General features: G+C 47.2%; 1 protein-coding gene across 4 annotated transcripts in view; it reads left to right on the forward strand.

Moving 5' to 3' along the window:
- The window catches only part of BCOR (BCL6 corepressor), a 45,018-nt gene extending 27,761 nt beyond the window's left edge, over positions 1-17,257 (forward strand). For 3 of the 4 annotated variants that reach the window (XM_012642104.1, XM_012642107.1, XM_012642105.1), the window contains 9 exons: positions 5,054-5,320; positions 5,723-6,067; positions 6,644-6,969; positions 7,317-7,571; positions 12,396-12,562; positions 13,472-13,617; positions 14,444-14,521; positions 14,734-14,890; positions 16,091-17,252. In XM_012642104.1, coding sequence (XP_012497558.1) covers positions 5,054-5,320; positions 5,723-6,067; positions 6,644-6,969; positions 7,317-7,571; positions 12,396-12,562; positions 13,472-13,617; positions 14,444-14,521; positions 14,734-14,890; positions 16,091-16,382 — 2,033 coding nt within the window. In that variant the 3' untranslated portion in view covers positions 16,383-17,252. Of the gene's footprint in view, positions 1-5,053; positions 5,321-5,722; positions 6,068-6,643; positions 6,970-7,316; positions 7,572-12,395; positions 12,563-13,471; positions 13,618-14,443; positions 14,522-14,733; positions 14,891-16,090 lie in introns of all 4 variants that reach the window. The other variant, XM_012642106.1, reaches the window with a different exon arrangement.
- The last annotated feature ends 5,829 nt before the right edge of the window (positions 17,258-23,086 follow it).

Below are 23,086 nucleotides of genomic sequence, written 5' to 3' on the forward strand. Positions count from 1 at the left end.
TGAGTTGCCTCGTAACACTAGCTCTTGGGAAGGTTTCTCAGAGGTACCTAGGAGAAGCAGGCAAGGGTGAGTTGAGGGGAAAGTGCTTCTAGAAGAGGGGAGTTGCTGCATATGAGAGTCCCTCTTTGTTCTGAGTGGATGGTGAGCAGGGCTGGAGGAAGGAACAGGAGCTTAGCCAACTTCAAGTCGTCTTGTCTTTGCTCTGGTTTTTGAGTAACATGGACAGACCCAGAATGGCTACTGCCCTCCACTTCATGTCTAAGTAGCCTCATCCCTTCCTGCTTCCCAGACAAGTTCATGTCCTTCCCCGTCTTTCCTGCTGAACCTAGAGACAGGATGAGAGCAGGCCCTGAGCCCCAGATGATTCAGAAAGGCCTCCCTTCCCCCTCCCCTAAGCCCCTCCAAGCTTCAGACTAACAGGCTCTGTTCCTGGAGCACCCAGGACGGGGCCCAGCAAGCCACATGCTTATGTGTGATGAGTCACGGCAGAGAGAACAGAAGAAGGGTTGGGGAAGGTGAGGGCTCATTTTTAAAGACTGGGGCAAAGAAAGAGATGGGTCACCAATGGTTTCTGGTTGATGAAGAGGAATAGCCCAGAGGAATACTTGTCCTTGCTACTGCCCCCCTGCCATCTCGTCCAGGGGACAGCAGGTGCTAAATCCATTCAGCTGCAAATTAACTGGGCCCTCTTGGCCATCAGTCTGTCATGTGGGCTTAGGCCCTGCTCTGCATGGGTGTCACTGTGGCCAGGAGCCAAGCTGTGAGCATATGGGAGCTAGGGTGGGGATTTGGGGCAGGCAGGGGTCACAAAGAGGGTAGAGGACACCTCCTGGAAGCCTTCCCCCTTCTGAGGCAGCCCTCCGCTCCTGCAGCGCCAATAACTTCTGAGATGGCAGGTGCCTCTTGCATAGCCTCAGCCCCCCCAAGTGTGTGTGTGTCTCATTGAGAGGGGTTCATTTAAGAAAAATGAATTAACTTGAATTAATCTTGACCATGGTCAAGATTTTCATTCACTCTTTATGATAGTATGGGTGGCTGAGTTAAATTTTCACTTGAGAAGTTGAGCAGATGAATTGGGAGGCTCCTCAAACTCGAAAGTTTATTAATAGAAACCATCAGTGGTATTTTGAAGACAGGATAGATCAAGGAGGCATTACTTTTATTGATTGATTGATTGATTGATTGATTTTTGTTGATAGGTATTGGATGTACATATTAACCCTTTCTTCTTGAACATGGGTCTCTGTCTCCCTTGCCAGCCACTTTTGTAAACGACTTTGAGTTTGGAGCAGAGAGATAGCTACTGATGCCTTTGCTGGAGGCGATGCAGTTACCTACAGAGGGAATGGGCGTCATGGGCCACCCTCAAAAGTTACAGTCCTCTCCTATCTTGTCTAGAGCTCACTGGGCATGGCGGCCACAGTGGTGAAGTTGCTTTGTTGCCATGGTGACTTGTAAATGTTGCTATGGTGATGCTTCTATGAGGTGCTGCTATGACACAACCATGATAAATTATGGGATGTATGTGTTTTGTGTCATATGACCCTGCTGCAGGGAGCAAGTGTTAAACCTCAAACAACTCAGCCACGTTCACATCTGCCTAGATCGCGTGACCAAGGGTACATGGCTTCCCCATTTTAGAAGGGCCGAAAGTAACAGCAATGGTGGAGCCTAATGGTTAGCACCCTTACCTATCTCTGTCTATCCACCCATCTCCTTCACCCTCAAGGGTAACTTTTGTCGGTAGCAGTTAGAATAGCCCCAGTCAAGGAGGTCCAAGTCACAGTATACAGGAAGGTGGCATGGAGCCTCTCCTCCATAGCTGTCGGCTATATGTTTCTTGGGCGGTCAAGGTGGGTGTTCTTTGGGATTGTTACTGGCCACAGAAGGTCAACCTAGCATGAGGTTTGGGGGACCTTCAGTGAGGGGAATTGTAATCTTTGCCTTGAGAAGCTCTGGGGTTGGAGGAAGGAGGATGGGCCTAGTTTGGGAAAAGATGCTCTTGAGTGTGGAGAAGAAATCGGCTACACCACGTGTGGGCAGCTGTGACTTCGCCGAGCCTGAACGTAGCAATGGAGAGTTCCTGATACTAGTTCAGGACTATTCAGTGGATGGGGGCTATCCATAAGGTGAGCCACAGCCTCTCAGGCACAGGAGTGTCAGCGCTGGTTGAATGGGTAATGGCAGAGAGCAAGCTTGTGTGCCATACACTCCTTGTTCTCCCCCGCCAGCCTCCCTGGGAATGGGGGAGCAGGAGGTGTGGTGTGTGAAGGGAAGGTCCCCCCTCAGCTGGGCAGCTTTTCCCCTGTGGGAAGCCCCAGGGGAGACAGATGGTGAGCCCCCCCCACAGTGTCTCGTAGGGGTGCTCTTGTTCAACAAGGAACAGGGAGTTGAGGTCAGTCACTGCCCGCTGAAACCAGCCGGCAAAATAAATGATCACGTCTTCCAGGAGGTTTTCTGTGGAGAAAAGATGCCAGCAGTTTGGGCAAAAGGTTGGGTGGGTGAGATGTAAACTGATTTCACTGTTAGGAAGTTTACAGTAAGGGTGAGCACTTCAGTGGAAAACCTTCTCCTTGAGAAAGATGCCTTAGACAGGGTTGAGACTGTTACAAATACAGGTGGCTATGAGACTGGGAGTTCAAGTGTAAAATGTGGAAGTTGAATCTGAAACACGGGTTGAGAGATGCTTAATCTGGGGATGGGGGGGCCCATCTGATGTGAGAAAGGTGGCAAGGCAGTTCATTATGGGTGGGGCCCCACGCTGGCTAAGCTGTTGCCTGGTTGTGACCCAGGAAGGCATTGTGACATCACCCAGTCAACCTCTACTTTCAAAGCACCTACTATACCTAAAGGGAAGAGGGAGTACACTTTAAAAGTTTAAAAGTACACTTTTAAGATTACACACAGTGCTTCTTAAACCATTTTTACGTTTTTACACTGGATCCCCCTCTCCCACAGGGTTTTTGGGAAGGGGGAGGGGTGACTGGACCAGGGAATCAAATGGTATACCTAGGGAAGTTCACATCTTAAAATTTCATAAATATCGGGGCTAAAATTCAAGCTGGTCTAGGGGCCTTAGCATCCTTTTGTAAGTAATTTCTCCAGCCTTTCCCTTTGCCGTGCTAAGCCTGTGTTTATGAAGCCCACCCCGGGAGGCAGCTTGTAGTAATATTCCCACTTTACAACTGAGGGGGGCCAAGCTGTAAAGTGGCGCTGTTACTGCCAGAGCGGTTAAGAGGGTCACAGAGCAGCTCAAGTGACAACCTGCAGCCCGCCCTCTTAGCATCTCCAGGCCAAGCCAAGTGTGGTGGCCATATTGTTGGCATGGTCTAGCATAGACCGGAGGTTTTGGCAGCCTGTGTGTTTTCTCCTGCTGCTGCTGCAACAGAAGACTCACCCTGGCCGTGCTTTTGGGTGTCCACTCAGTGCCAGGTGTACCTACAGAGACCTGGGGTGGTATTCCCTGGAAGGGGCTTGGGTGCCAAGACCCAGCCATTCCAGTCCATATGGTGAGTGAGGACAGGGAGGAATGGCTGGGGAGACTCTGCCATTCCTTTGTGAGAATAGATGCAGCCTGTCTGTCCCTCCTTGGGGCATCCTTGAAGAGGGGGTGAATAGGTCCTTCCACCATTGAAAGCGCAGGCTCGCCAAAGCCAGAGTGAAGCTCACCCCCACAGCTGACTGCCACTAACCACTGGGAATGCCACCAAGAGAAGCTGATGAGGGTATGAGTGGGGCTGGTCATGAGTGGGAGTGACATTTGAAGTGGGCTGGGGAGAGGAGGGCTGGGGTCACATGAGATGTATACCACTTCATCTAGAAGCTGACTTGTGCCACTCAGCTCAGTGTTACCAAGATCCTGGACTCATACCCCTGATGATGTGCAGGGTCATTTTAGTGGGCCAAGGGCAAACACCTTAACCTTACAGTGGTCATTTAGTAGTTACTGTGTATATTTTATTGTGTATTAGAGAAGTTGTGACCAGCAAAGCAGTAAATGAGCTATTTCATGGGATTAGAGCAAAAGTAGGAAGTGATGTTGGGCTGAGATGATTCAAGGAAAAGCCCCACCGTGATGCTAGGCTGAGCCTGGGGTGCTGGAATGAGCAGTTTTGCAAGCGTGGGCCTGGTGTAGAAAAGACACCTGCCAATGAAGGGGATGGCGTCTTGTCTGTAGATGCTTGCATGTGAAGGCAGGCGTGAAGAGGAAGAATGCCAGCCGAGGTGACCAGTGTCCCCGTGGGGTTCCCCCTATCTTGGACAGGAAATGGAAGCAGACCTTTGATTTAAGTGATAAGGTTTTCCCTCCACATGTGTGCAGCCATCAGATTGAGTTCTTTGAAGTTGACTCTGAACTTTGGAAACCTTGCCTTTGGCCATACCAGGCCTCTCTTCCCAGCACCCTGGGTCTGCCTGGATTCCCTGCTTCCCTCTGCCCATCTTGCAGGCAGTAGACGTGGCCTGGAGTGTAGGCCCAGAGGCCCTCCAGGAGAGATAGTCACTTCTTCCCGTCAAGGATCTAGGCTTGCTTTTGAGAGTTCTGTCTCCCGTCCCTCTTTCTTCATCATGTCTCCTGTTGGCCTAGGTGAATATTGGTGTTATCCCTTCTGTAGATGAGATTTTTGGGGATGTTTGGTCTCTTCCGTTTATTTCAAAATAATGACCTCAGCAAATTTAGGTCAGCCCAGCCTTGGTTGGATCTTGCTGCTGAAAGAGAGGACTACAGTGCTTTAAAAAAGGATAATGTTGATACCTCATTTCCTTTCTTGGTTCCCTCATACCCCTAACTGTAAAAAGGTAGGAGAAAGTTACGAGTATGGTCTATGCTTTACTTTTTGCTTTACTTGCCCGTTGTCTTCAGTGTGCCCTTATTTTGGAAAGTTCTAGTTTGAGGGTTTTGTGCTAACAATGTGTGAGGACCCCAGTCTCCAAAGAAGGGTCTATCAATAGCAGATTACCTTGGGCATGGTGGTCCCACCTGCTCCCTGAATCCTGCCTTCTCGTGGTGGCCTTTGGACCCTCACTTAAGTATTCTTGTCTCCCTTCCTCCTAGGCGATGACTATAGTGCCGGAAACAAACACCATGATCCCTTTGAAGCCCCAGAGGACAAAGATCTTCCAGTGGAGAAGTACTTTGTGGAGAGGCAGGCTGTGAGCGAGCCACCCACAGACCAGGTGGCTGCGGACATGCCACACAGCCCCACCCTCCGGCTGGAAAGGAAACGCAAAGTCTCAGGTGACAGCAGCCACACTGAGACCACTGCGGAGGAGCAGCCAGAGGACCCTCTGCTGAAAGCCAAGCGAAGACGAGTCTCCAAAGGTGAGCTCGGTTGGCTTCAGCTGCCTGCTCGCGGGGGGCTTGTGCATGTGGCCTCGGTGGATGGACAGGAGGTGTGGATGTGCGGCGCGCTGCCCCGTAGACAGAGTCGGTGAGGGGAAGCTGTGGGGCGCAGCAGTGGGGCGTTTCCATTCCCACACCGCCTCCATGAGATCCCCACCCTGGAGCCCTGGGGAAGGCGCTCACACCTCCCCTCCCCACAAAGCCAGATGCAGGCGCTCAAGCCCAGGGATGGCCAAAGACAAATAGGCCCCCTCCCAAGACGTGCTCAAGCAGAGACAGTGACCGTATCCCTCCCCCTCACCCCACCCCATTAGTGATGCGTAAGACAGTTTGTTCCCCCCAGGGGGCTTTTTGATTAATTTGTAGTTATTTCTCCATTAGATGACTGGCCTGAGAGGGAAATGACAAACAATTCCTCTAACCACTTAGAAGACCCACATTATAGTGAGCTGACCAACCTGAAGGTGTGCATTGAATTAACAGGGCTCCATCCTAAAAAACAACGCCACTTGCTGCACCTTAGAGAACGGTGGGAGCAGCAGGTGTCGGCAGCAGAGAGCAAACCTGGCCGGCAAAGCAGAAAGGAAGTGACCCAGGCGGTTCAGCCTGAGGTTACTACCCAGGGGAATAACATCACCGAAGAGAAACCTGGCAGGAAAAGGGCAGAGGCCAAAGGCAACAGAAGCTGGTCAGAAGAGTCGCTCAAATCCAGTGATAATGAACAAGGTACATGGAGGCCACCCCTTGACTGCCTGCCCCCCTCCTGGAGGGTGGGTCATCTACTCGCTGTAGGAAAGGGCCTTTGAGGGGACCTTAGGCCACGCTGCCTCTGACTAGGATGTGGCAGGCAGGGGGTTCTCTCATGATGTCCTTGCCTGCGGCTGAGCAGGAAGGAAAGCCTGGGTGGCCCTGGGCCCCTGCCAGCACCCTCATTCGAGCCTTGGGCTATCTCCAATCACTGAGTCTTGAGCACCCAGGCTGGCCATCCTTGGGAAGGCCCTTATGCTGAGGCCCAGTGGGTGGGGGTGGGAGAGCAGGAAGAGCAGGCTTCTGTCCTCTTGTCTGGGCCTTTTGAAGAAACTTGCCACTTGGCGATTTGTGGGTTAACCTATTTGCCATTTGAATGTGGGATAATTAAAATATTAATGCTTTGAAAACATAATTGGTATATCTTTAAAAACTGAAGCCGCTCCAGTGATCAGTGTTAACAATGGGCTTTTCTTTCTGCACCGGCTACAACTGTGTAACGCCTGCTTCTTCTCCCCCTCCCTCTTGCCCGCCCGCCACCCCCTCCGTATTTAGGCTTGCCTGTGTTCTCCGGCTCTCCGCCCATGAAGAGTCTTTCATCCACCAATGCAGGCGGCAAAAAGCAAACTCAGCCAAGCTGCACACCAGCCTCGAGGCCGCCTGCCAAACAGCAAAAAATTAAAGAAAGCCAGAAGACAGATGTGCTGTGCACAGATGAAGAAGAGGATTGCCAGGCGGCCTCCCTGCCACAGAAATACACCGACAACAGCGAGAAGCCATCCGGGAAGAGACTGTGCAAAACCAAGCATTTGATACCTCAGGAGCCCAGGCGGGGGCTGTCACTGACGGGGGACTACTACGTGGAAAATGCTGACGGCAAGGTACCTCCTGACCCCTGCTCCCCGCAGGCCTGTGCAAGCACATGCCCCCTCCCCACTTCTCTGCTTCTTGGGGACAAAGCTTTCCTTTTTTTGGACTCTTCCGCCACACCACATATCACCCCCCTGTGCTAGAAGGGCATGTCTTCTGGGTGGCAGCAAAGTTTCAAACTAGTAAGAATGAAACCTCTTTCCCCAACTCTCCTTGACAGCCCTTCCCCCAGCCCCACAAAGAAAGACAAGGGGAAAAGTGCCTTCCTGCATGCAGGCTGGTCACGCAGGGAGGAGGGGAAGCAGTGGTATTGGAAAGACACAGCCTGAACTATGCGCACTACCTGGTTTTGTGATAGGTGACTGTCCGGAGATTCAGAAAGCGGCCTGAGCCCAGTTCGGACTATGATCTGTCACCAGCCAAGCAGGAGCCAAAGCCCTTCGACCGCTTGCAACAACTGCTACCAGCTTCCCAGTCCACGCAGCTGCCACGCTCAAGTTCCCCTCAAGAGACCACCCAGTCTCGCCCGATGCCGCCGGAAGCACGGAGACTTATTGTCAATAAAAACGCTGGCGAGACCCTCCTGCAGCGGGCAGCCAGGCTTGGCTATGAGGTGAGTGTCCCTGTGGGTGCTCCTGGAGTGTCCATGTGAGTGTCCCTGTGGCTATGCCAGGTTGGGGGGCGAGGCACAAAGTGGGGGGGTTAGGGGAGGGACTTGGAGAGCAGGGCCCAGCCCCCTCCACATCAGGGGGCTGGGCCGGTGTTCCAGCAGGGTGTTTGTGTTAGCCACACTCTTCGCTGCTGTCTCTTTGGTGGCTTGTTCAATCGTGGTGTGAAAAGAAAGGCCTCTCTGATGTTCACTTCGTGTTCAGGCAGGTAGGCTGCTTCGGCATCCTCCAGTCTCGTTCACTTATGTCTGATATAAAATCTGATATAACCCAGGGCTTGGCGACTGGGGGAATTTTAATGAACCCTTTTGGATTCTGATTAGCAAGGGGGAGAGAAGTTATGAGCTCTATCTGACGTTGCCGGTTCTGTTGCGGGTGGAGGGGTGGCCCTGTGCGGGGCGGGTGCAGGTGTGCACTGAGGTGGGGGGTGGGGCAGACCTGAGTGGTCTCTTTCCGATAAAGGGCAGGGTGGCCCTGAGGCTGAAGGTCGGAGGAGGGACACAGACTCAGGCTTTTCCCCAAACTTGCTGGCTGCCCCCTTGCTGGTTCCCCCTCCCAGCATGGTGAATGACAGTGACAGTTTATTGGCTGAGCACTCTGCCGTGTACTCATTCTAAGCTCATGATCTGGAGTAACTCATTTTACCCTTTCATTGTCTTTGTGTGGTAGTAACTGGTATTATTCCTGCTTTCAGATGAGGAAACTGAGTCCCAGGGGGGTTCAATGACTTGGAAAGATAACAATCCAGCAGCCTGGCTCCAAAGCCCAGTTATCCCCCCAACCCCCCGAACCCCCTTCTCTCCAGGATTGGCTCACGTTGCAATTGCCCTTTTTATATAGCTCCAAACCTCCTTGAGATAGATTTCTCCCTCTGCCCCTGTGCATCTCCCCCACCACACTGTTGTCAGTTGAAATTGTGATGTAATAGCCCACAGGGCAAAGGCATTTTTTTATGCTGGCATCAGCCCTCTGGGAGTTGAATGGTGAAAATAAAATGTGGCTGGGCAAGCTGAGCGTGGAGGCGTGGTGGAGCACCGAGGTGGCAGGATCCATGCTGGCTCTCGCTCGGCTGTGAGCTCCCAGGATTTGGCCAGAACCCTGGCTCGCACAATTTGACCCTGCTGCTGTCCTTTAAGCCTTGAGCCCTTCCTGGTGGGACCACCCAGCTTTGGTCTCTCATTGACCCAGACCCCACCCCTGAGGCATGACTGTGGAAAGGAACTTGGAAGTTTGCTCACACCTGTGGGATGGTCCTTTGTAGCACTAGCGGGGCATTTTAGGTTGTATGTGTCATTGTTTTTGTTTTTTCGTACCAACATATCTCTTTTTGACGTCTCTGGTTTATGGCGGGGAGAACTCTCTGGAAGGATTTGATAATTAGCTCAGTTACTTGCGGATTAAATCCAAGGAGCAGCCAGTTGGTTTCCCACAAACTGAGAGCAGCAGCACCTAGCAGGACAGGATAGATGCAGCATGCCAAGCAGGGCTACTCATTCCTGATCACGGATGAGAAAATAGACTTGTGCTTCCAACAAATGCCAGAGATGACAGAGGCAGGAGGGCAGCGTGCTCCGCTGGCTGTAGAGGGCAAGGTTCCTGGCCTGGTCTTTCATTTTGGCATACTTCCACCAGTCTCACCCCTTTGGGACCAGAAACTTCAGGAGATTCTTGGAGACTCTTGCAGGTCCTCCAAGAAGCCTTGGGAATGTTTTTGTAAGAACAACTTTTTCTCCCCTTCAAATGATGTAAATTTCATAGGCCATCAGTTTTGATGCTGAATGTTTTAATTACTAGATGAAAGCTTTCAACTTTGAATCCAACTTTCTGGGATTTCTTTAAGAAAATTTAAAATGTTGGTAGGCCATTAAGATATGGCGGTTTAAACCTTTTAAAGTGGACGGATAATTTGCTTAACCCAGGTAAAATGCAGTTTGAATGCACAATTTTGGGAGGGTTTTCCTGAAGTTAGTCTTTACCATTGTTGTTTTCTGCTTAGCTAAAGATAACATATGCAATGAAAAAGGCTGTCTGAGCTTTGTTTTGTGGTAATCTGGTTCTTGAGGTTTAGAAACACGCTCTCTCTTAAGATCTATATTAGACCACCTGAAATGAAAGGCTTAGATACATGCAAACCTTTCCCTCTCGGTAAAGAGGCTTCTGTTTCTTAGGTTCAAATGCCAGTGTGGAACCACATGCTTGCACGTTTAGTGGTGATGGTTAAATTTTCTATGAATTGAATAAATCATGTTTTTAAAAAAGTTAATGAGGCATTTAATTAATTAACAATGTCGGGTTTATGGCCTTTATGGTTACATTTTGCAGTTAATGGCATTCAGCTTATAGCCGCTTAACAGAGAATTGTCCAACAAAAACAGTTTGATTTTGTTTGGGAATAGGCGGGCTGCCCTTCAAACACTCCCATTTCTAGCATAGAAAATAAACCAAGAAATGTATTGGGTAGACAGACTTTTCTGGCCTCTTCTCTCTGTTGGTGACAGCAGTTGCCACCCACTTAAGAGGCCATCACCCTCCTCGCTAGGAGAGTGTCATTAGCCTGCTTTATCCCAACAGACAGGACCCGAGGGATGCTGGTCACGGCTGGACTGCAGCTCCTTAGCCTGGGCCCTTCATTGGCTCTTTGGAATCTTCCCAGCAGACCAGGTACCAAAAGACCTGAGTTATAGGCCTCGTACTTCATGTTCATTGAGCTTGGGATTTAACCTCTCTGGGCATCAACTTCCCCAAGTGTTGAATAAGAATGGTACTACTTTCTTTTCCTAATATCTCATAGGTCACTGTGGGATAACATAAGACCTACACATTTGGCGAAGTGAGAAGTACCATGGTAGCCATGGCAGAAAGCCTGATCTGCTTGTCAGATCACTACTGCCTTGCCTGCCGTCCTTGAGGCAAAGAGAGTTGACTTACCCTTCAGCTTCGACATCTTTCATTTCTAGGTTCCCTCAAATCAGCCCTACTAGCTACGAAGGTTTCCAGGTGAAGGCCGTAATTGTCAGAGCAAACAAACCCTGGGTTGATAGGACACCAGGCAGGCCGCCGGGATCCGGGTAAATTGATCTGTGCACAGCAGTCGGTGGTGCTTAGAGCTGATCCCAGAGTCACGTGATGGGGCCTCTCCCTGGCTGGGGCACACAACTCATTAGCTTACAGCCATCCACTCGAGTCTGGCTAGTGAGGGCCTGCAAAAAGAGCAGCAGCTTCATGCGGTATCCTGGATACCAGTGCTTAGGGCAGGTGGCCTGGGAGCTCTGAGGATTGTGGGCTTTCTGGCAGGTTAGGACCTGAAGGAAGAAACGCTCTGTGGGCATGCCTTCTCTCTTCCTCCCCTTATTTTGGAAGGGAGCTACTGCAATGACCTGAAGCAACAGGGCACGGATGGCCAGGTTTACCCGTGTGTACCCTTAGATTTGCAGGGGGAACATATGGAACATTCTAGTTAGCACCCAATTGAGTGATCACCTTTGACTGAGGTGTCCTATAAAGGGCATAAAAGGTTTTTCAGAACTCACCTCACGTTTATGGGTGGCTACAATGCTGTTTATTTCAGGTTTAATAGATGAGTTATTTAAGAGTTGTCAGGAAGGGAGGCCCAATGTGACCCGTCCAGCTCCCCCTTACTAAGTGGCCCATGTGCTGGGCCACCCACACGCTCTGCCTCCCTCCAGTTCTTAGACCCTGACAGCCCTTTGCTGGGCACGGCTTATAGGAAAACAGGGTAACCTGTTTTCTGGTGGCAGATACAGTTCTATGTGTTTGAAAACTTTCTTAATCAAGGTAATAAAACATTGAATAAATTACTGCTCTACTTACTGGGAGTGGTTCATAGCAATATTTTAACACGCCAAAGAAGTAAGATAAATAACACTGATTCTCATGCAAACTGTTGACACAAAACACGTTCTGCAAAGGGGGAAGGGTAGGCTTATCTTACTTCGTTCTGGAAATGTGTAGGTTGTAGTATGTGGTGTATCAGATTCCTGTCATTAACTTAAGTAAATATGAAAATATTATATTGATTCAGCCCCAAGTGGGGTGGAGAGTGAAGCAAAACGAGGGTGGGGTTATTTGAAATATTTATGTGATTTCTTGATGATATACATGGTACATTGAAAGAGCTTTCTCTTGAGCTCTACTTCTACAACAGAAGCATGGCCACCCCAGCTCTGACCCCTGGTCTTCACAAAGGGCGTGAGGACCAGCCTAAACTGGACATCCTTCCCTCACTTAAGTTGAGAAATGTTCTCCAGCTCATTTAATTTCTTGTTATGCATCGGTTGTTCTTGCTTTTATCTAAACTTGTGTTGTCATCCACTATTACCTATTGAATGGACCGATTGAGTAGAATGCTCTTCGTACTTATTAATGCATCGTTTGAAATACTAGCAGTTGGATCCCTCTGTGCTCATGATGCAAGGCACTGGGCTAAGGGCTTTTGTGAGTCTCTAATTGCATCTTCTCAACAGCCTATGTAGGTGCTGTTATTCTCCCCCAGCAGAGGAGATGGAGGCTTTGGAGAAGTTAAAGCATAACTCACCTAGAGCCAGACAGCTGGAGCAACAAGAACCTTAAGGGACACTGTCTCTGTCATCAAGCCCTTTGTAAATGCATTTGCCCCTCATCAAGATATCCACAGCCTGCCTGAGCGGGGTTCTTAGGCCTAGGAACGTATGTCTTTGAGAACTAGAGAGAGCTCCCCCTTATAAGGTCATTATGCAGTGATCTGATGGCATTCCTCCCCCTCCCCGCAGGAAGTGGTCTTGTACTGCCTGGAGAACAAGATTTGTGACGTGAACCATCGAGACAACGCAGGTTACTGTGCCCTACATGAAGCTTGTGCTAGAGGATGGCTCAACATCGTGCGACACCTCCTTGAATATGGCGCTGATGTCAACTGCAGTGCCCAGGATGGAACCAGGTCAGTGGTGTGTCTTGCTCTCAGCCTGGCCCTGCTGGGGCACCGGCAGTGGTTCTCAGGGTATGTGGGAAACCCCAGGAGGAAAGACCGAGAGTGACATGTAAGCACATTGGTGGCTGAGTCCTCTATAATTGAATCCAGCAGACCTTTCTGGCAAATGTAGATATAAAGCTCCCAATCTTGGCCAGTCCTGTAATGCTCCTATGGACCAAAGCCTCTGAAAATATCTGCTTGCTTGAGTAAGTGGGAATAATTATAATGAATAATTAAGATCCTGGACTCTTAATCACCATCTGTGAAATCACTATGTTTAAAATATATGTGAGTTGAAAATCCCAGGAGTACAGGCAGAAGACCTGCTGTCACCACCCACATCCCCAGCCATGGCCCTCACCCTGTCCTTGACCCTGGTTTATTGGTCAGAGACCCAGGTCTGAGGCAGCCCGAGCATCTTCCTGGTTGTGTGAGTGGGATGCTGCCAGGAGGCAGGGTACGGGGTTTTCCTGACAGTGATAAAACTAGCCAAACAGAAATGTATTTGGTCTTTCACACTTTCTAAATAGCATTCCCTGCCCCCTGTGGACACAGGTGGGGGGCCTCTGTGCCCTCCTGAGAACACACCCCATTGGACCCTCTTTATTCTCACTGCTGTTCCCTCAGCTTTAAAGGGTTAGGTATCAAAGTAGCACAATAAGTTGTCGTTTGACCTTGAGCTAGTCACTATATCTAAGTTTCCCTATCTGTGTGGTGGTGGTGATAGTGCATACCTCCTGGATGAAATATTGCACCTAAGAGGCTCAGTACACGAGGTACACATGTACCCAGATTGGCCTGTTGGCATTACAGGAGACGACTCGGAAAGCAAGCATCGTGTGCGTGAGCTTAACCCCACTGCGCGTCTCTCCCTAGGCCACTGCATGATGCTGTTGAGAACGATCACTTGGAAATTGTCCGCTTGCTCCTTTCCTATGGTGCTGACCCCACTTTGGCTACGTACTCAGGTAGAACCATCATGAAGATGACCCACAGTGAACTTATGGAAAAGTTTTTAACAGGTACGATAAAGTTCAAAAAATGGTCTTATTCAAAAATTAGATGGTAACTAGGTGCTTTCGATTTGGATTGGACTAGGCAGAAATCAAAAAGGCTGGAATTTTGAAGCTTTGAAGGAGAGTAGCCGGGTCTTTGGCCTTTTGTGTGGTGTAACTTTATGCTAGTGAAGCTAAGTCATTTATTCACCCTAATGTTTTAAAAGATTTACTAAAGTTATTTGCATTTTCTACAAATGCATTTTTAACTTAAGTATGTCTCATAGGTTTACATCTCAAGTCTGGGTGAAATGAGTCAGACCTCCCATACATGAAACTATTTGGGTAGGTCTGTGGTATTCCATCATCGGATAACCCATCATTTAAGCCCCAGGCATTACAAGATCCCTAAAGCAGAAGCACAAGGTTTTCCTGAGGGTCAGGTACCTGCAGTTATACTCCTTATCAGACACTGCCAAAGAATGCCACTAACTCACTCGTGACCCATCCTCGTTTACTTTAAGTTGCACTTACTGGGAAAGAGATACGTAAGCACAATGCTACTTTATTTTTGCGTATGAAGACTTGCCTTCTTAGCTTGCCAGTCTAGCTTTCATTTTGGTGAGAGGGTATTCTGTCTTTCAGGAAGGCAAGTGAGCAGGTATGTAGGTTTCAGTCAGTTAGGTAAGGCAGAGAACAGGGTTTTGGCGAATTGTATTGATGATGTGCAGAAAGGAGAAGATGGGAAGTGACATGCCAGCCTGTCATGAATTTTATAGGAAAAATGCCCCCTAACTCTGCCATCATTTTGTTCTCACCAGTAGGTTTTATCTTTTTTTTTTCCTTTCTCCAGATTATTTAAATGACCTACAAGGTCGCAGTGATGATGACTCCGGTGGCTCTTGGGAGTTCTATGGCAGCTCTGTGTGTGGTGAGCAGTGTTGTTCTCTTTAGCTCAGTGGGAAATGAATAGATTTGAGTACATTTCTCTCTGGTGTGGGTGAGGGGAGGCAGGTGGTGGACTCTGGAAGCAGCACTCAGTTGGGAAGAATCTTGATATTTAGAGTCCCCCTTTTTCTTGACAGCAGCTGAAATCTTTCTATAGCTTACCGATCCCTTTTTCTCTTATTTGCCCTCCATTAGAACCCGATGATGAAAGTGGCTTTGATGTTTTAGCAAACCCCCCAGGACCGGAAGACCAGGATGATGATGACGATTCCTATAGTGATGTGTTTGAATTTGAATTTTCAGAAAGCCCCCTTTTACCGTGCTACAACATCCAAGTATCTGTCGCTCAGGGGTGAGCATGGCTACCATGTGGTCAGAAACTAGCTGAGCTGCTCTTGGAGTGGCACGAGTTAGAGATCCCCCTTAAGTAGATGAGGGTGGGTGAGTGAGTGAATTCCTTAAGTGTCCGCGAGCCTCACATAATGCAGGAGATCTTTTCCAGAAAGGGTATGCATCAGCTTAATTATACCCAGCAGAGTGGAGGGGTGGGGCATCAGAACACCAAGGCTTACATCACTCTCCAGAGCCCAAAGGGAATTGAAGTCTGTGACCAGAATTTCACAGAAAGGTCACCATCTTCAGTACCTAAATACTTTGGGTAGGGGTCCTCCCTAGGAGTCTCCCCAACAGGCCAATGTAGGGGCCTTCCAGGTGTTTGAGGTGTACTAGACTATACTGATATATCTCCTTCTCATTTAAGATTAGGACAGTCATTACACATGACACTTGGGATCTTGGTGTGTCATCAGATTTGCTTAGATCAAGTCTTGCCCATATGGTCAGGCTACTGTACCCCAGTGACCAGTCACTTTGGGTGTACTTGTCAAGAGACTGCACTCTGCCATGTGTTAACAAAGGTGCTGAATGAGTAACGTGCTCCTCAAGCTCTGAAGCTATAAACATGTATGCCATTACAAACAGTAGTGGAAATCATAAAGTGTAGTAGGGCATATGCAAGGTATATAAAACCTGCCTTCTTTCACAGTTGTTACTCCTGAAAGAATGGAGGGATGGGGGTGGAGATGCCTGAAAGGAAAGGAGAGACAGCCTTCTGTGTTTATAATGCTCTGTTAGTGTCTGAAGAGGGGAGAGATCCGAGAGGTTGAGATACAGACTTGTTTGCCCCAGTGACTGTAGCAGGGCACTTGGAGAGGTGCAACCCAAGTTGTGGCCAGAGCAGAATGAGCAGGACTTTACCATCAGCAAGGGAAGCAGTGAGGCTCATTCAGATGGTCCTCCCTGGATGTTCTCTTAATAAAGCCAGATGAGTCCAGAGTTTCTACAGCTAGAGGTAGATACTCTCCCTCACCTTAGAAGGAAAGGGTGGTCAGAGAGTAGGTGTGTATGGTGAGAAATAGGGAAGGAGGGACAAAGCGAAAGTAATTGGCCCTTGTTACCTGACCTAGGGACTGGTCTAGTCAGGATGTGGTAGTCGATGGGAGCACTTCTCATTTTGCTAGAAACTCAAACCATTTTCCTTTCTATATTTTAGGCCACGAAACTGGCTACTACTTTCAGATGTGCTTAAGAAATTAAAAATGTCCTCCCGTATATTCCGCTGCAATTTTCCAAATGTGGAAATTGTCACCATTGCAGAGGCGGAGTTTTATCGGCAGGTTTCAGCAAGTCTTTTGTTCTCTTGCTCCAAAGACCTGGAAGCCTTCAACCCTGAAAGCAAGGAGCTGTTAGATCTGGTGGAATTCACGAGTGAGCTTCAGACTCTGCTGGGCTCCTCTGTAGAGTGGCTCCACCCCAACGACGCAGTCTCGGACGACTACTGGTGAGCACGCCAGACCCGCCGTGTACAGTGTGTTATAGTGTTAATCCTTGTGCATATGTGTCATAATACGACTATTTCTGTAAAGAAAGGACACTATTACATATGAAAATATCTCTTCTTTATATAAGAGAAATTACTCCAGTCAGAAGGACTTAGAAACATGTTTTTTTCTTTTTAAACTTTTAAGTCAGTTTTTATGAAGTTGTTATAATGTTTCTTTACATTTCGATGCACACATGCTTTGGGATATGTTTGTTTTTACTTGGAACATTTATTTCTTTTCTTTTTTAAGGAGAAAAAAATGAGGAAAAGGAGCTCTACACTTTGACTTAATTTCATACAAAGCTCTGATGACAGAGGCCATTAACTGTGTAAAGTGTGGCCAGAACCATGTGGTTGGTTTGGGGGAGTGAGAATTTGGTGAAGGCACTTGGTGATGTTGTAACTTTATGTTTTGTTTACAGAGTACCTGCTCGGGCCAGGTAAATGCTATTGGATGTAATCCAGTAGTGTGTAATATAAATTCAAACCATATCCACACACAACAACTAATTGTATGAAACTTTTATATCCTAATTTAAAAGCTGTGAAATTAGTTTTCACGCATCAAACCGGATTGTTTATATGTTTAAACATTTTATGCTCTTATTTAAAGAAGACTTTGAGCTATTTTTTTCTGTACCCTGTAAAATATTGAAAACTAACATAATATGTTGAGGTTGCTTGGAAATGTACATAAAACTAAAATTTTCTGAATTGTGTGTTTATGTTTGAAATCTGTGTTTTAACTTTGTAAGTAAATTCTCTGCCTTTGTATTTATATTTTACAAAAATTTTCTTAAAAGGCAATAAACCTGTTGAGGAAAGGAGAAAAGTGAAGTACCTTGCATCCTATGTATTCCTAAAGCATTATTGTTGTCACTGATTCTTTTCAAGTGGTGTTGATAATCTATTCCCTATAGATGACTTCAGAGCAAATTATAGTCTCTGTAAACCAAACCAGACTGGAGGATTTTGGAGGAATTATACTCAATATGATTTGGAGTCCTATTCTGAAAGCCCAATTCTTGGACATATATTTTCCTGTGTCATATCTTCTTGCCTGTCTCCTTTGATGCCCTGGCAGGCTTTTGCATTGCCCTTAGCATTGACCTACTACAGTCCTACAGAATGATCAACGCTTTATCTTTAGGAGTATGTTGTGTCACTTCTCCACACCTCCTATTTTTCTGGTTACCTTTAGGATCAAGTCTAAGCTTGCTTTGCCTGATAGGTGGGGCCTGTAGCTTCGACCTCTCCACTGCTCTTAACTATTTCCAGCAGTACCTGCATTGGGCACTGTCAGTTGGCACTTGATTTTCATCTTGCATCCTTTTATGCCTGTCCTTCACTACAGATGGTAGAAAGCTAAAAACTACTTGACTCCCTTGCAGCTAGCTTTCTGTGTGCATATTTGTTTTGGAAGTCAGCAGGAGGTAGAGGCACCTTCCTACTACAGTGGCTGCTGATAAAAAAGTTTGGGGAGACATGCTAGCCAGTTAGAGTGACATTCCAGTATCTGGTCAACATTCCAGTATCTGGTCTTCAGCTTTGTGGGTGATGAGATGCAGTAGTGGTTGTGGCCCTGGCAGCTTTCTACTCCTTGAATGACAACCTCAGCAGATTGTTCTTGAATCCCATGGCTCCAGAGTTGTCCCATTCTTCCAGCCCCTCCAGAGACCTTGTGAGTCATTGTGTCAAATCCATTTGTGCTCAGAATGAATGCCCTGAGTGCTTCCCAATCCTGCGTTGAACACTGGGAGTGCCAAGACAGAGGGAAGAGGCCATGGGGATGCCATATTTGAGTATGCAGACAGAGAGGGAAGGCAGATGAGGAAGGGGCCAGCAAACACTGTGGCCTAACAGGAAAAACAAGGCATGGTTGGCAATGAGGAAATTCAGCCTGGTCAGACAGCTCCGTGTGAGAAGCGTGAAGCCTGAGAGCCCTTTGTTGAGGAAGACTGGGTACCAAATGTATTTTGGAATGTATCCTGAAGACCAAAGGCAGCTGACAAGTTTTTTTTTAATGTATTAATTTTTTATTATAAGAAAAAACTTTCATTGTAGAAAGAAAGAAAGGAAAGAAACAACCCAAGCATGTCAGAAATAGAGAAGGTTCCCATCATCCCATGCCAACACCCCCTCCCCTACTCCAAAGGTAACCACTGTTAATAGTTTAATGAATTTTTGTTTTTTAGGAAGTCACCTTAAACAGCAGGTGGGAGTGGTAAAATGAAAAAAGCAGATAGCAAGACCAGAAAAGCAGACCTGCAAACCGGGTGCGGTAGCTCACGCCTGTAATCCTAGCACTCTGGGAGGCCGAGGCGGGCGGATCGTTCTGAGTTCAGGAGTTCGAGACCAGCCTGAGCAAGAGCGAGACCCCCGTCTCTACTAAAAATAGAAAGAAATTAATCGGACAACTAAAAATATATATAGAAAAAATTAGCCGGGCACGGTGGCGCATGCCTGTAGTCCCAGCTACTTGGGAGGCTGAGGCAGGAGGATCGCTTGAGCCCAGGAGTTTGAGGTTGCTGTGAGCTAGGCTGACGCCACGGCACTCTAGCCTGGGCAAAAAGAGTGAGACTCTGTCTCAAAAAAAAAAAAAAAAAAAAAAAAAGTTAAAAAAACCCCCTTTTTTTTTCTTAAATAAAAACCCCCAAAACCCAAATTTAAAAAAAATAAAAACTCAAGGGCATTCGGCTCTTTGTATTTGTGCTGCAGACAAAGGGAGGGCCCGAGACCAACTGAGGTTTCTATCTTGCATGAAGGTCATTCTGTTAATTAAGCTAAGAAAACAAGAGAGCCACAGATTTAGCGGGGTGTGGGAGAGGTAATGAGCTTGGTTTAGGAGACATTTAAGGTTGTGGTTCATGCAGTTGAGGAGCTGGTAGACAGTTCGAAAGAAGATTTACTGCAAGACCCATTAGAGTGATTGAAAACATGGATATAGAAGAACTAGCCGGGGGCATATGGAGGTATAGATGAGACCACCATGGCTGAGAAAGGTTTGGGTGCAGAAGAACTCACCACCCTGCCTACGAACTCCCCACGGGTATAGGGGAGCTCACCATACAAGTAGAGAGGATCATGATACGGACCAGGTCACACTGAGGGGGAGAGGTGCTCACCGCCAGAGCACAGGGGAGCTGTGTGTTCAGGGGAACTCAGCATGAGTGGAAAAGAGCTCTCCACAGATGTGGAGCTATCGTGGTATAAGTGAGATGACCCTGGGTGTTGAAGAGCTCTCCACAGGTGAAGATGTTATCACAGGTGTAAGGGAGATCTGCTGGGGGTAGACGGCTCACCCTGGGGGTAAGGGAGCTCACCATGCGTGTAGAGGAGACCATAGGCCTGGATGAGAAACTCATGATGGGTTCAGAAGAACTGAGCAAGATTGTAGAATAGGCACTCATAGAGCAGATCTGCAAAGAGGCCCTCACTTTGGGTGTAAAGGAATTCACCATCGGTATAGAAGAATTCATCGGGGGTTCAACATGGGTGCAAAGGAGTTCATGGGGAGAGAGCTGAACTGGTTCATTCCACTCCTGAAGGTGTCCCTGAGGGTCAAGGGCATGCCCTTCTTTGCCCTGTCCTCCCTCTTCCTGGCTAGAATGTGGCTGTGACAGCTCCAGCTAGAGCAGCCACCTAGGACCATGAAGTATGGAGGTCAAACACTGCAGAACAACAAGTTTGAGGGAGCCTGGGTCGCTGAGGACCTAGTAGAACCAAGCTACCATATCAGCCCTGTCCTGCCTGCATTTATGTTTGAGAAAAATAAACTATTATGTTGAAGACATTGTTCTTTTGGGTTTTCCAACTACTCTAGGCAAGTCTAATCTTAATATGCATTCCCATCTGTGAACTTGGGCAGATTACTTACCCTCTCAGCCTTTTCCTGTTTTGTCAAAATTGACCTAATGGTTGTAATAGCAAAAAACTGATAACACCCAAATCTCCATCAGTTGGGCACTAGTTGAATTAACAATGGTATTTCCATACGGTGGAATACTATGCAACTGTAAAAAGAATTGAGGAATACTTCTAAATTGCTTTAACGTGATCTCCAGAGTATTATCATTAACTGAAAAAAAAACAGTTTGAGTTAAAGCATATACACGTATCTGCTTTATTTTAAAAATGAAATAAAAGCTAGTTCAAAAAATGGTTACCTTTGGGGATAGAGGGAACAAGTTACAAGGGAAAGGGATGAAAGCTTAGTTTCTCTGAATGTTCCCAGAGCAGAGATTTGACTTTACAGTTTACAAAATTACAAACCAAAAAGCAATACCTATAAATTGAAAAGTAAAACTGACCAGGCTTGGTGGCTCATGCCTGTAATCCTAGCACTTTGAGAGGCCAAGGCAGGAGGATGGTTTGAGGCCAGGTGTTTGAGACCAGCCTGGCCAACATAGTGAGACCCTTTCTCTGGAGAAAATTTAAAAAGTTAGCTGGGCGTGGGGGCATACACCTGTAGTCCCAGCTGCTTAGGAGGAGGCTGAGGCAGAAGGATCGCTTGAGCCCAGGAATTTGAGGTTGTAGTGAGCCATGATGACACCATTATACTCTAGCCCAGGCAACGGAGTGAGACATTGTCTCAAAAAATAAAGGCAAAACAAAATGAATAAATCTTATGTATTCAGTTGGTAGCACAACCAGACAGAGAGGAACTGTCTCAAGTGACTTTATTATTATTTTTTTGTTGTTGCCCTGGCTAGAGTGCAGTGGTACAATCATAGCTCACTGAAACCTTGAACTCCTGGGCTCAAGCAATCCTCCTGCCTAAGCCTCCCGAGTAGCTGGAACTACAGGCATGCGCCATCATGCCTGCCTAATTTTTTTATTTTTTATAGAGATGGGGTCTCTCTACGTTACCCAGACTGGTCTTGAACTCCTGGCCTCAAGCAATCTCTCTCAAAGTGCTGAGATTATAGGCATGAGCCACCCCATAAATTATTATTTATTCTATCACGGATTTACCCCAAGGACAGAAAGAACTGTGAAAACATTTTTACAGTTATTTTCGGTAATCCTATCTTTGGTGGTAATGTTGGTATTGTTACTCTGAGTCAGTCCTGTTTGTGTTGTGAAATAAAAAAATGTTCGTATTGTTGGCTGGGCACGGTGGCTCACGCCTGTAATACTAGCATTCTGGGAGGCCGAGGAGGGAGGATTGCTTGAGCCTGAGCAAGAGTGAGACCCCCGTCTCTACTAAAAATAGAAAGAAATTGGCCATACAACTAAAAATAGAAAAAATTAGCCGGGCATGGTGGCGCATGCCTGTAGTCCCAGCTACTTGGGAGGCTGAGGCAAGAGGATCGCTTGAGTCCAGGAGTTTGAGGTTGCTGTGAGCTAGGCTGACGCCACGGCACTCTAGCCCAGGGAAGAGAGTGAGACTCTGCCTCCAAAAAAAAAAAAAAAAAATTTTAACATGGGAGAAAGATGAACATATAGAATTGGTGAGGTTAAATAAAAATTTTGTAGCCCTGAACTTGAATTAGAAGTATCACTATGAACTCCTGATGATGTATTATATCTTAGAAAGATTTGTTCCCTAGCTCTGTCCACTGAAAAGACCTAGAAACAATGACTGATAAAAATGAGCACCACTAGCTCCCAGTCTGTGGTTTCTAAATACCTTTTCTCACTAAAAGCAACTGAGGTTCCTTTGAGCAATAGTTGATTCCAGTTTGGGGCAGGGGAGAATTGAGGGGAGGGGTATAGATATACACAATAAACCAGTGGGATTGTGTCAAAAAAATGCAGCAGCCAACCTGGAGAAGGCCCCACTGGATCAATAAGGGACACTTTGTGCATTAATGGGGATAACTGCACTGAATATAAACATTAAATATGTTTAAACCCATGAGGTCATAATGATATGCAAAATAAGAAACTCATTTAGCCCTTTTGGAGGGTGCAGGGGGAAACCTCATCATTCGAAACTTGGCAAATGGAGGGAAAGAATCAAGCACTTTTTCCCACCTTTCCTATATGACGGGAAACGTTTCTCTTTATAAAAATATTGCAGCCAAGGCTGGGTGTGGTGGCTCACGCCTGTAATCCTAGCACTCTGGGAGGCAGAGGCAGGAGGATCGCTTGAGCTCAGGAGTTCAAGACCTGCCTGAGCAAGAGCGAGACACCCCCACCCCCGTCTCTACTAAAAATAGAAAGAAATTTGGCCGGGCAACTAAAAATATAAAGATTTAGCCAGGCGTAGTGGCGCATGCCTGTAATCCCAGCTACTTGGGAGGCTGAGGCAGGAGGATCATTTGAGCCCAGGAGTTTGAGGTTACTGTGAACTAAGCTGACGCCACGGCACTCTACTGGGCAACAGCAAAACTCTATCTCAACACGAACAACAAAAAGTATTGCAGCCAAATATATGAAGAAGAAATGATAGAATGATACCATTTTACAAATCCTAATGAAATGGAGGATCTAGGCAATGGTCAGCCACGACTGTTGACCCAAATGAAAGAAGCATTGAGGCATTATGAGCCTCCTGATGGATAAACTCTCCATCTCCTATGAAGTAGGCTTGACAAAAAATTGACCCTGACACTGATCAAGCCTCTATAGCAGCACTGTCCAATAGAAATGTTAGCCACATATGTAATTTTAAAATTCATAGTATATTTTGTTTAACTCAATATATCCAAAGTATTATCA

Source organism: Propithecus coquereli, unplaced genomic scaffold (genome assembly GCF_000956105.1).
Source record: "Propithecus coquereli isolate 6110/MARCELLA unplaced genomic scaffold, Pcoq_1.0 Scaffold173, whole genome shotgun sequence".
Lineage (NCBI taxonomy): Eukaryota > Metazoa > Chordata > Mammalia > Primates > Indriidae > Propithecus > Propithecus coquereli.